Raw genomic sequence first — 12,424 nt, 5'->3', positions numbered from 1 at the left:
ATGGGAGAGGTACATGGTGAAATGAGGGAGTCAACAATGGTACCCTGATTAGACCCTTTTGTCTGTTGACATTACACAAAACGTCTTTTACATTTAATTTTGTTGTTGTTTTCGGGAGACAGAGAGCTTCATCACTGTCCGAGGTCAAAATGAACATTTGTTCAAAGGGGCAAAACATTCTGCCGCAGTTAGATGGAAGAAATACAATAATAGATGGCCCATTTGTCAGTCTTGATGTCACTTTTTGTAAATCTTTGAATCTCCTGTGTTAATGTGATCTTGTGTTTACCTTTTCTCTTGTTTCTTTCTGTGTTTAGAACAATTCTGGAAAAAATAGGCCTGCGAGGGAAGGTCGAGCCCCAGCAGGCCAAAAAGAAGTGGGACGATTTAAAGAAAAAGTACAAAGTAGGTGCATGTTTGAATGATGATATGGAAACTAAATTATATTTGTTTTACCCATTTAAGTTAATAAATAATTTGCTGAAAATTGCTGTCGTGATTAATTTCCACTGCCTTAGGATTGCAAATATCCAGGGACAGGAGAGGGGGTCAGCGGAAAGCCCAGCGCTGCTACTTGGCCCCAGTTTTCCCTCATGGATGAGGTGTTAGGACAGAGGCCGTCCACTGCCCCCCATCCTAATTGCCTTCATCCCCGTGGACACACCAGGGCCAAGTGCCGTGGCGGGTGACCAGGAGGAGGGGATGAAAACGATGAGGAGGAGGAGGAGAGCCAGCCAGGGCCAAGGAGAAAGAGGAGGAGGGAGGATGAACTCCTTCAATTGTTAAAGGTGGACATGAGGCTGCAGAGGGAGGCAGAAGAAAGGAGAGAGTGAGAGAGCAGATAGAGAATAGAGAGGCTCATCTCTCTGTTCAGACGATGGCAAATAGTTACATTATTTCTGTTGTTATTTTGTTAATTACTGAGTTCATATATCATAATAATATTACAACAAACAAAACTACCAAACAATTTAAATATGAATTATGCCTTTAAAATTATGTTATCTGCCAACTAAAGATAGTCAGGGTCAGTGGTCAGGGTTATCCTCCTCCAGGGCAGACACCTCAGCAGACAGCTGGTCCCGCCATGGAGCACCACTGGCGGCCTCGAACCCTCTCTCCCCCTCATCCTCCAGCATGACGTCCTGCAGCTCATCCTCTGGAGAAATGATGTCACCTGGTGCCAAGGCAGATGTTGTGCAGGACGGCACATGCTTTTACAAACTGAAATGAAAAAAAATATTCATTAATTTTGATTTACTCTGCTTCAGTTCTCAAAAAAAAAAGAATCATGTTGAGTAATAACATACCTGAGGCACAAAGATGTGGTGCACCTCCAGCACTTGCAGGAATATGCACCTGAACCTGGTCTTCATCATTCCAAAGGCATGCTCAATGATGTCGTATCCCAAACACCCTTGAGACCACACTCGCCAGCCAGAAAAGGAACACCAAGGTCTCTACTGTGGCACTCCATCCATGTCTCCGATCCTGTTGAAGAAGGTTCAGCGGCACTGCCAGTGGCCGACTGATGTCACAATTATCAAAAAACCTGTCCAGGACAGGAACAGCCAGGTTGACCCTGCAATAGAGGGGTGTGGTCTGGATTGGGAAAGGAGGGGTAGAACAGGACAAGAAAAATGGTTAATTAAACAAAAGCTACATGATTGTAGTTAATAACATGATTTTAGTTCATTTTAGAGCTTTGATAGATAATGCGAAATCTGTTTATCAACCCACTTATCAGTCTAACTAGGCTTCTCAATCTGGTTTGATGAGTCAAAAAATATTTTAATATTCAATTAAAGCCACGTTTCTTTAACTCTTAATCAACTGTCAAGGTTGTATGGCAGCCGATCAACAGTTTATATGTCTAGCATTAACGTAATGTATTGGTATGGTAATGACCCCAAACTGTTAGCTAGCTAATAATGATAACATTACTGTGGTTCAAACAACAGGTTTACCTCTCCACAGTCCTCTCTCAGCCGGAGATAAACCTGCCGCCGGCGGAGCCACTTCTCCTCTTTCTCCAGAATCAGCAGGATTTTAAAAAAATCTAAAATTGCCCTAGGTCAAACAACTTTTCTTTCTACTCTTCTTTTCACTCTTACTTTCGCAGGCCTGGGTGGCAGAAATTGTGATGTAAGGATAAGGGCGGGAACATCTGGTGACGCAACCAGGAAATGTCCCGAAGGCTAGACTGTCCCATTTAACAACGGTTGACGTGGCCTTTGAAGGTCTCTCTGAAGGACTCGCCTTCAAGACCCAAAGGCCAGGTGTTTCGAAGGATGCAGACCCTGAACTGAGACACAGCATTTGTCTGTGTTTATCTTTCAGGAAGACACACCTGTCCAGCTGATGACAGCATTCTAGGAGGATTGAGTGGAAGCCTCACTCTCTCTGGTGCCACTGCCCAGCTCCCCTTTTACATATGTAACGCCCTCTCTGCGAGCCCTTCATACGAGCACTCAACCCACATTTCCAGTAGTTTTATCTTTGCAGGATCTGGGGTGTGGTTATGGTTGTACAACCAATCAGGACTCTTGAGACAGGAGAGAGGCCAGTAGAGTCTAGAGTAGTTGTAGAGTTAGGAATTATTCACTCTTAAAAGCTGCTATTTCCTGTGTCTGTGTAGCATCAATGTGATTGTTTTGGACAATGGGATTCCTCCCACCTTAAACACCACAAAACTAACCTAGTGCACCGAAAATTACCGTATTGTAGAATGTACCAAGGCTGAGCTGTGTCTGCTATATCTATAAGAAAATGATTTAGTGTATCTTAAAACATGTCATAAATAAATAACATAAAGGAACAATGGGTCAGGATGAGAAAGAGGATGACAGATCAGTAACTGAAGCATCAATGACATCACAGACACTGAGCGATGTAGAAAATGACATTTATTTACAAATAGATCATTTGCAGTGATTTCAAAATTTCTGTAAAAGATTGTCATATTTGCACATATTTGTACACTCTGTTACTGTCACCAAAATAGATCTGATTACAAAATATAGTGCTCAATATAAACATCTGTGGAGTTCTGTTTCACTCACTGTCTCATATTCATATTTCACAAGTTATGAAAATGCACATTTTAAATTATTCTTCCTCTGGGTGTTGTATTTTAAAATAATGGAGCTGCTAAAGCTTAGCAAAAATAGACTCTGCAGTCTCTGTTGATTTTTCTACACATCATTACAGATGTGCAGGTTCTGCATTTTCAACAGCAAATACTGATGTGTCATTGTTGGCTGAGGACAATGGGAACAAATAAAACATGTTTTCTTTCAACAGCAGTACAGGCAAAACTAGTGTTTCACCCCCATTGTGTTTAAAATTAAAGGACAGTGCCAGAGGCTCAAAATCAGGCAAAGGCAAAGCATTCTGATGGACAGCCTGTTTGTTTAGAATATCTAGAGAGCGTCCTCTCTGTGTGCAGTGAAGCAATGCAATACAATCTGACTTTAAAGTTGCCATACACATGAATTTCTGTTGAAAACATAAAAAATACCAAAAGGATTGGCAAAATGTGAAGGATTAACAGTTTGATCTATGTAATGTGAAGATAGATGTCTACTGAAGTTAGCACGCTAACCAGCTAGCCCTGGCCTGGTCGGTCCAAAGCTCCTGTATATGCAACGTAAACGCCAATTCCCCCCTTGTTTGGCGAGCTGCTAATTGCACGGCTAACTAAGCAGATACGGCTGGCAGCAGTTACTCTGATCAATGCTGTGATATGCTGTCCCCCATTTGTTTTGAGTATGAATACTGGACAGCATGGACAGTTTTTACATATTGCACTTTTAAACTCCTTTTACAAAAAAGAAGGCTCAATTGATAAACAGAAATACAGAGCAGTCAACCTTGCCATGTGCCTTTAGTAACCAGAAAAGAATCGGTTACAGAAAACGCCCCCAACAGCAGTTTATATGAAGCTTGACACAGGATAGCTGGCAACATGGGATTTGACTTAAAAAGTCAATTTATCTTACATTTTTAAGTATTTCTGAGCGGGATAAAGAAAGAAATGTGTCTCCTAATTCTGCAGGAATTGACTTCCTTTATAGGAAGGAAAACACATACTGTGTATTTTGCACCAATAGCCTATGGCTTGGCAGGTTTGGGGACATTTCTAAAATGGATATTTAAAATTTAAAGCCACCTTGTGTAGGGAACATCCACTACATAATAATAATAATAATAATAATAATAATAATAATAATAATAATAATAATAATACATGTTATAGCCGCTTACTATCAGTTTACAACACTTTAAACAATTTAGTTAAACGAGAGGACAAAGTCCTGCAAAGTCTGGAGCAGCCTCAATTTTCCATCAATGAATATACTATACAGGGCAGGAAAAAATATGAAAGACGCTATATATTACACAAATGTAAAATCTACACAGAGTGGCTTTAAAAATCGGGCAATATCAGGTTTTCAACATTTATCACATAAGGTCACAAAAACTCTCCAGTGAAACCAATGACTGGACATGCAGCTGCTTAAAATGTTTCAATCCGCTGAATATGTGAATAGAATTCAATCTTGAGATAAGCTGTTACAGACAATTGTTGAACAGCTTAGGATATTTTTAAAGACTGATCGTGGACAATAACAGAAGCTTCTGAATTTAAAGAAGAGTGATGAAAATGCTGCTGATTTACAGCCAGCACATGGAGAAGCTCTGAGAGAACAGCCCTGGAGGCTAAAGGAACTCCAACTTCCCAGTGAGGAACTAACATCAGAAAGGGGTTTCACCACCTGGCTCCTCCCCACTGCATCAATTTCATCTATTGGGGATAACTGTGTAGAAGCTATAAGAAAAATAAGTGAGAGCAAATTGGTTTTCCACTAACTGATGATGGATGTCAGAGGCTGATGAACAGAGTGGAGAGGTTCTCAGTGAGTCAACAGCAGCTCTGCCTCAGACAAAGAGCTCTGACGTCCACTGCTGGTAGCTTCAGGTATGTAAGGTACAAGTCTTTTCACAATAGTTCAACCTGTCTGACTTCACCACCTCCTAAGGGTTTGCAAACTGAAAACATGACTTGCAAAGATAATTTAACTGGCCAAAATACGGAATTTACACGGCCATCAGAATCTACTGCTCACTTGCTCAGTCATATAAAATGGATCCAAAATGTTCCAGTATATAGGATGTATTGCTAAAGGCCGAAGCAGCCAGATTTGTATTCACAGTTTGAGTATAGCTTATAGTGTTTTTTTTTTTGTTTTTTTTACTTTTTTGAGTTCTTGTCACTCTCAGAAGCACCTCAAATATCACCAACTTGAAGCTAAAATAACTTCAACACCTGGAGTGAGCAATTAGAGACCTACTATGCAGGATATATAGGTTGTCGTTTGTAAACACATTATTCAATGTCGTCACCTCCTCAACAGGCAAGACGGACAAAGGCAGAGCAGGGGTTCAGCAAGCTAGCGAGTGAATGAAAAGAAGGAGCAGCGTTTAGAGAAACGCCCACACCTCGTCTTCAAGGACAAGTTTGCCCAAAATATTAAAAAACACTCAGTCATTATCTACCTGTGCCCATAGAAAGTCCACATAATAGTTCTGAAGCTACACAGCACAAAATTGTTGCAGCATTCTCATGAACAACTAAAGTAGCTGGGGACATTTTAAAACTTTAACAAAAACAGCCTGAAAAATGTAAAAAGGCTCCATACAGCCCATTTGACATAATCCAAATCTCTTGAGGTTATATCTGAGGTTCCAATTTGATTTTAAAAAGACATTACTTACACCCTCTACACATGGTCCAGCTTGTGCACCCACTTTTAACAGCGTGCGCACCAATACTAAACTTATTCTGTAATCCTGTCTGCTTTTTTTATGTGTTCTCTGCCTGGGTTTGTGTGTGTGTGTGTGTGTGTGTGTGTGTGTGTGTGTGTGTGTGTGCACCTGTGACTCAGCCCTGCCCTTAGTCAAAAAGACACACAGACGTGCAGCTCTTCATGATGGCCCGATGGAAGAGGAGAGAGACGGACGCGGCTATGTAACCTGGTCACTTAATTTTTTCAGAATGCCAACCTCACACTGCACACATCATTGGTTGGGGGCTACACAACACTGCTCAGAGGTTAAAGACCAGAATGTCCTGAACAAGGAAAAAAACTAAGAAAATAAGAAACTGCAGTCAGAGTTGAGGATTTCTGCAGTCACAGTGGAGCGCTGCTTCGGGTTGCTGAAGGGCCCATACTCCTGGGAGTCAGCATAGTATACCTTTAACTAGTCAGTCAATCGTCTGACGAAGAAATGATAGTCTAGTTTTGCAGTTCAATTCACAACAGCGGCACTGACTGGATGTGTTGATCACTGGATAAGCAAGCTTAAATGAGATTTTTCAAAGAAAAGGCCAATGGTGAACCCTGATATCATCTTTAGAAACAAGAAATATAACAAGCTGAGACCTAGTGCAAAATACAGTGAACGTCTCAACTTGTTGCTTATGAACAAAAGTGACAGCTCACTGACGTAAAAACCTTTTTTACGACTTAAGTTGGTAGTTCTGAATATCATTCCTCACTGCTAAAGATGAATTCTAATGAAAAACTACACTGCTAAGGACTGGTAAAGCCACCGCCAATTTTAACAGAATCATCTAAACCACTTATCTGGAAGTGAAGCTGGAAATTAATGTCCAAGTGATAAACTAAACTGTACTTAATAATGGCCCATCACACTGCATCTTGCAGAGGTACTTTGTTGTGCAATCTTGATTTAAAGCTGGTGCATAACTTAAAATTTTCCAGGCAGCTTACACTACAATACTTTTTTTCTTTTCTTTGAATGTTAATATGATGAACACACAAATAGAATATCCCAGATAAGGTGAAATAAAGAAGATTTGTCCACTTTGTGTGTTTTTATTTATTCGATTGTCCCTCGTTCTCCAGTGATAGGTTCATAAAATCAGTCTGATTTATCGCATGCTCTCCTGCTTTAACAGTAAACTAGATGTTGTTTTCTGTATTAAAGGGCTCCTTTTGATTTTTCTACCTAAGGGGTGTTCATTCAGTTCTGCTCATCAAAACACACTGGTCCTCATTTATCAATCTTGCGTGAAAACAGGTGCAGATCTGAGCGCAGAACTGGTCCTACGAGAGGACACACGTGTGATTTATGAAACATTCGTATCTGACCAATCCCAGCGTACGAATGATCGGGTCTTGATAAATGCGGCGGCTGAATTCGATCGTCATTAACATGTTACGCGATTAAAGGTGCCTGGTTCGGAGGCCTCGCCCACTGAGGTCAAACATGGAGAGAAGAAACACTGGCAAGAAGAGAAACTTTTCCGAGATGGAGATCGGCATCCTGGCAGCGTCGGCACAGCACAACAGGCCAGAATAATATGGCACACTTTCTCTGGGGTATACAGCAGCGTTCCCCCTGCTGGTCCGAGACAGAGCCACCTGCCCTTCAGCAACCCGAAGCAGCGCTCCACTGTGACCCGTGTGCGTGTGTGCGCACTATTAAATCTCCGTTCTTGCTCTGTAGCAGGTTTGCCAGCGGGGTTATTAGGTATTCCGTTAATTAGTTGTCATATTTTATTTTACAAAAAGTGGTATCAGTGAAAACGTTTTTTGGTTAAATTCTTTCATTTTGTTGTATTCATTTCAAGAATCCGGTTTGATCTGTTCTAAATATGTGACTGCTTATGCTTAATGACAGCTGAGGTTTGTTATTTTCAGACTCAGCCAGATTTTGCTGTGCTGCACCGCAAATCCACAGACTCAGATTTGCGTACACAAGCTCAGACCTGACGTGAGATCTGATCGTAGCTTTCACTCACGTCCAAATTGATAAATGCCGAAGTTTGCGTGGAAATGGTCGTACGCACAGTTTTCTGCCGTACGTTCGAATGATAAATGAGGGCCATTGTGTGTATCCTCGAGGCCTAACAAAGTGTCAAATGCATTTTCTGCCTCATAAAACATAAAATAACAACCTTTAAGAACCATCAGCATCATAACAAATCTGAAGTCACCTATTGACTCAGTAAACAGAACGGAAATTCCAAAATTTAATTGAATTTAACCATAACCCCAATCAAAACAACTTGCCATGGCAGTATATTCTGTGCCAAGTGTTTTCAGATCTTAAAAAATGATCTAGACAAAGCAACATACAACCAAATCATACCTTTTATATCTGTAGATACACTATGCAAGAGGCAGCCTTAGAAATTACAGAATCAAATTTTAATAGTGACTAGTTGAGAGGCTTCAAGCTCCAGCATGATGTGCTCAGAATGAATGTGTTGGAAATAATAAAACTATTAATCACTGGCATGTGAAACAAAGCTTAGATGCCATTTTAGAACCTCAACATAAAAGATCCTCAAAAATAGCTAGAAGCTGGCAACATACAACAATCTCCAGCTTGAAGACCAAAACATACTCTGTTTAAGGACACAAATGTAGATGCTTCAGGCAACACAAACTTAAACTCTGGAGTTGCGGTGTTCTACCCTTTCACACTGGCCAAAAAACCCACCATCACCCGCTGACATCTGGCCTCTGTGTTTATTTGTGCATGTAACTCATCAGGATTTGTTCCCAGGTCAATTTCAGTAGTCAACAGTATCGCCTCCAGCTCGGCTGTGATGTGAACACAACAACCCTTCAGGCTCAATGCTATGACGTGAGTTGAAGTTAAAGCTTTTGGCTTGGTAATATCTTTCCATCCATCTGTCAAGCAGCTTTGAACATCGTTCAGTCTGCGGCAAGTTTGAAAGAGACGCAGAAGTTGTTAAAAAAGAAACCATTGTTTGTGGCTTGCACGTGGTCTGAGCCTGCCAGCTGCAGGATCAGAAAAAAGATTTCTTATTCCTTAGACACTTCTGTTTAATAACAATTTTTATATTAGGTATATGAAATGACGCTTTCTACTCACTGAAATTGACACACAAGGTAAAGGATATTGGCCTATCATTGGTATTGGAGTATATGTTACCCAATATGAAAACTTTTTAAGAGACTATAATGTAGTAAAAGATGTTTAGGGTAATTTGAAATGACTAAATTCCCGGTAAAGTTTACCGTTTATGCACTGATGTTATTTTTCACTGTGAATTTTATTGTTTAACTGTAAATAGCCTGCCTCTGTTACAGATCTTTTTCAATAGTGTTTGATAACCACATTAGGGGGATAATTGCAAATAAACTGACTTTCTATGCCTCAATATCGTTAAAGGCCCCAAAAAACAAGAGGCTACAGGCTCTAGATTACCACTGACAACAAAGCTCCCAGCACTGACGCATGCAGAGGTATATAAATAACCAATAATATATCATATAAAACACTGACCCATTGCAGCAGAAAGTTTCTATTCAACAGCAGAGTCCTGGTGTCTGAATTTAAATACAGAAACAAGTCCAGCTGAAATGTCACTGTTAAAACAAGTCAACAACATAACATACAACTATGAGATGTAGACTGCATTCCTGCGACCATTTTGCTGAAAGATGTATTTTTCCTATTTCAGCATCACAATAACATTCTTGTACCCCAGTGTAGCTACCGCAGGGATGTTTGAAACTGAACAATCCCAGACAGAAGAAGCAACATCTCTCCAAGCCTCTATAGAGCACAATGTAGTGCAGCCATACGACATGCTGCAAGCAACAATTTCCACGTCTAATCAGAGGATAATTCTTTTCTTTTTCAACTTGATTGAGTTCTGTATCAATGCCATCTAGCTATTCTAGTTTGATAGAGCAGCTAGATACCAGTTATAGTTTTCTTTTCTTCGTTTATTAGTAATAATTAACTTACCAGGCTAATGTAACATGTTACATTTGATAAATAACCAAACCTGACCCCATACTTGATATGGAAACCTATCAGGTAGCAGAACTCTAAACCTCTGATTCTATTTATTCATATTTTGGGGTGTCATTTCCATTGGTTAAAGTGGCAAGAAACAGTCAGGTGATCAGGATGTGAACAAACAGTTCATCCTTCCATCAAATAAACGCAAATAAAATGCAGCCTATTATTCATAACAGACCATTTGGGGTGTTCTCTCTTTCACTAATCTGGTGGTCTGTATAAAGTCTGTCTGACCATACTAATTGGTGAGGTCACTTAATTTCCAGATCTCTGCAATAACTTGGTTAGGTTATAATTACAGATAGAAGTTAAAATTATGAAAATGAGCCCAGAGTTGTAATAAACCAGAACTATCCTTTAAAAAGATGATGCAGGCTGAGTGGAAAATGAGTACACCAAAAAGGTACATTATGATGCTTCATCACAAATTGATGAGATCCATCAGTGGAAGAGTATCTTAGAAGGACTTGTTGTTATGCGTTAGAACCACACTAAACCATGTCCTCAGGGTGGTCGTGTAAGCCACAGATGACAGAAACTGTCCTGGAACCAGACAGTCAACATGAAACCCTGCCTACTCAAAATAAGTCACTCTGTATAAGAGCATCAGCTGATCTACTGAAATAATGTAATGGAAATGCACTGACATATCTAAGGTCCATGGACCATAGAATATGGCTACAGATTTCCCAACCTCTCCATGGCACCTTGACCAACATGGCTGTTAGTGCTGTGGGTCCAAACTGGACCTGACCTGAACTCTAACGTGGCAAAAAAACACCCTCAACCAGTTTATCGGTGGAAGGTGACATGACAACAGCAGAAAAGTGTGTGTGAGCAGGAATCAGGAGAGGCAGAGTGAGCTGGGGGAGGAAGTGAGGGTGCAAACTGGGGTGGGGAGGCCATAGTAGGAGGGGTCAGTAAAGGGAAAGAGGAAGAGGAGGAAGAGAAGGACCCCCAGCAAGTAGGAAGAGAGGACGGTGATACGGTGGGGATGCTCCAAAGCTGTGCTGATGGCAGGGAAACCCATGTAGTTACAGAAGGAGTGGCAAAGCACTGGACCCATCAGGTGACCTGCAACACAGAGGAAGAGGAAACACTGAAAATGAACATGACTAGTACACAGCATTTGGTACAGGATGTTCTGTCTTAGCTTAATACAGACAATTGTTACCATGTAATAACCATGTAGCAAGAGTCTGACAGAAACTAATGACGAACCAGTTAGAGGAGCCTCTTATGTCACATAGGTCCACTGCTTGGAAGCATGTTTTAAATTATAGCAACAAAGGACTGACTAGAAACTGACAAAGTGGTAGATTGGATGAAAACTATATTCTAACATTGTGAACTAAAGTTGGCTTTGGGTTTGGAAACTAAAATAGGTCTGCTTAATCAAGGGTAGGGCTGGACGATTAATTGAATTTCAATTTCGATTTTGGCTTTCCTCGATCATGAAAACAAGATAATCATAATAAAACAATCATTCTGCCACATGCCGTGTCTTGTCTGGTAAATGCAGCGAACCCTTCCATCTCCACCTGTGCACTCCGCCCTGCCCTGCCCCGCCTGAAAATTTTCGCTTTCAGCCACGCCGGTGCATATTGCCAGTGTGTGTTTTGAAAAAACATGTCAAAGAAGACAGGAGAAGATGGCAGAAATGCAGCCTTTGGTCGGGAAGAAAGGTAAAGCGAATTCTGTGGTGTTGAAACACTTCGGTTTTGAGGAGTCTGACTCCGAACAAACAAAGATATTGTGCAAGATATGTCACGCGACCGTGTCTGCACCTCAAGGGAACACGACCAATTTAATTAACCATTAAGTCCACATACAGAGTAGTGTAGTAGAGACAGTTGTGAAGGAACAAAAAAACTCAAATGAAAAGCTGCTCGACTCCTGCCACCGCCACACAGTCCTCATTAAGGACACACTTTACAATGCAACCGCATATCCACCCAGCTCCCACAGGTGTCATAACCCGGCTCCTAGGCCATGACAAATACGGGAATGGATGCAGTGGATGGTAATGAATGTAAAGTATCTCTCTATAAATGCAAGGAATCTCTGTGTGTGTGTGTGTGTGTGTGTGTGTGTGTGTGTGTGTGTGTATGTGTGTTTCTGTTAGTCAAATATCTCTGCGGATCAGGATCACACTGACCTGAGACTTTCAACATGGCTGCTGCGTGGTTCAGTGGTATGCATCTAAGCATTTGCTTGGACTGCAATGATACCGTGAATAAATTATTTCATAAATGCTTTACAAATTCCGCTGAGCATTGTCCACCGGAGCCACCACAGTCACGTGCGCACCAGAGCCAATCACTGCACACCGTGGCCACGTGCGCACCCAGAGCCAATCACAGCAGAGCTCAAGCCCACGACATACCTGAAGAAACAAGCAGACTTTTTCTTTTTAATATATATATATTTTTTGGCCTTTTATGGCTTTGTTGATAGAACAGCTGAAGACATGACAGGAAACAGGGAGAGAGAGAGAGGGGGAGTGACATGCAGCAAAGGGACCCAGGCTGGGATTCGAACCTGGGTCCGC

The 12,424-nt window shown here is 41.1% G+C and overlaps 1 protein-coding gene across 2 annotated transcripts in view; it reads right to left on the bottom strand.

Moving 5' to 3' along the window:
- Positions 1–2,889: 2,889 nt before the first annotated feature.
- rce1a (Ras converting CAAX endopeptidase 1a) overlaps positions 2,890–12,424 on the bottom strand; it is a 64,239-nt gene continuing 54,704 nt past the window's right edge. For both annotated transcript variants that reach the window (XM_030431913.1, XM_030431912.1), the window contains exon 8: positions 2,890–10,947. In XM_030431913.1, coding sequence (XP_030287773.1) covers positions 10,718–10,947 — 230 coding nt within the window. In that variant the 3' untranslated portion in view covers positions 2,890–10,717. The remainder of the gene's footprint in view (positions 10,948–12,424) is intronic.

This window comes from Sparus aurata, chromosome 10 (assembly GCF_900880675.1).
Source record: "Sparus aurata chromosome 10, fSpaAur1.1, whole genome shotgun sequence".
Lineage (NCBI taxonomy): Eukaryota > Metazoa > Chordata > Actinopteri > Spariformes > Sparidae > Sparus > Sparus aurata.
Note: the sequence above shows the minus strand (reverse complement) of the source record. Positions and strands in the feature narration are given on the sequence as shown.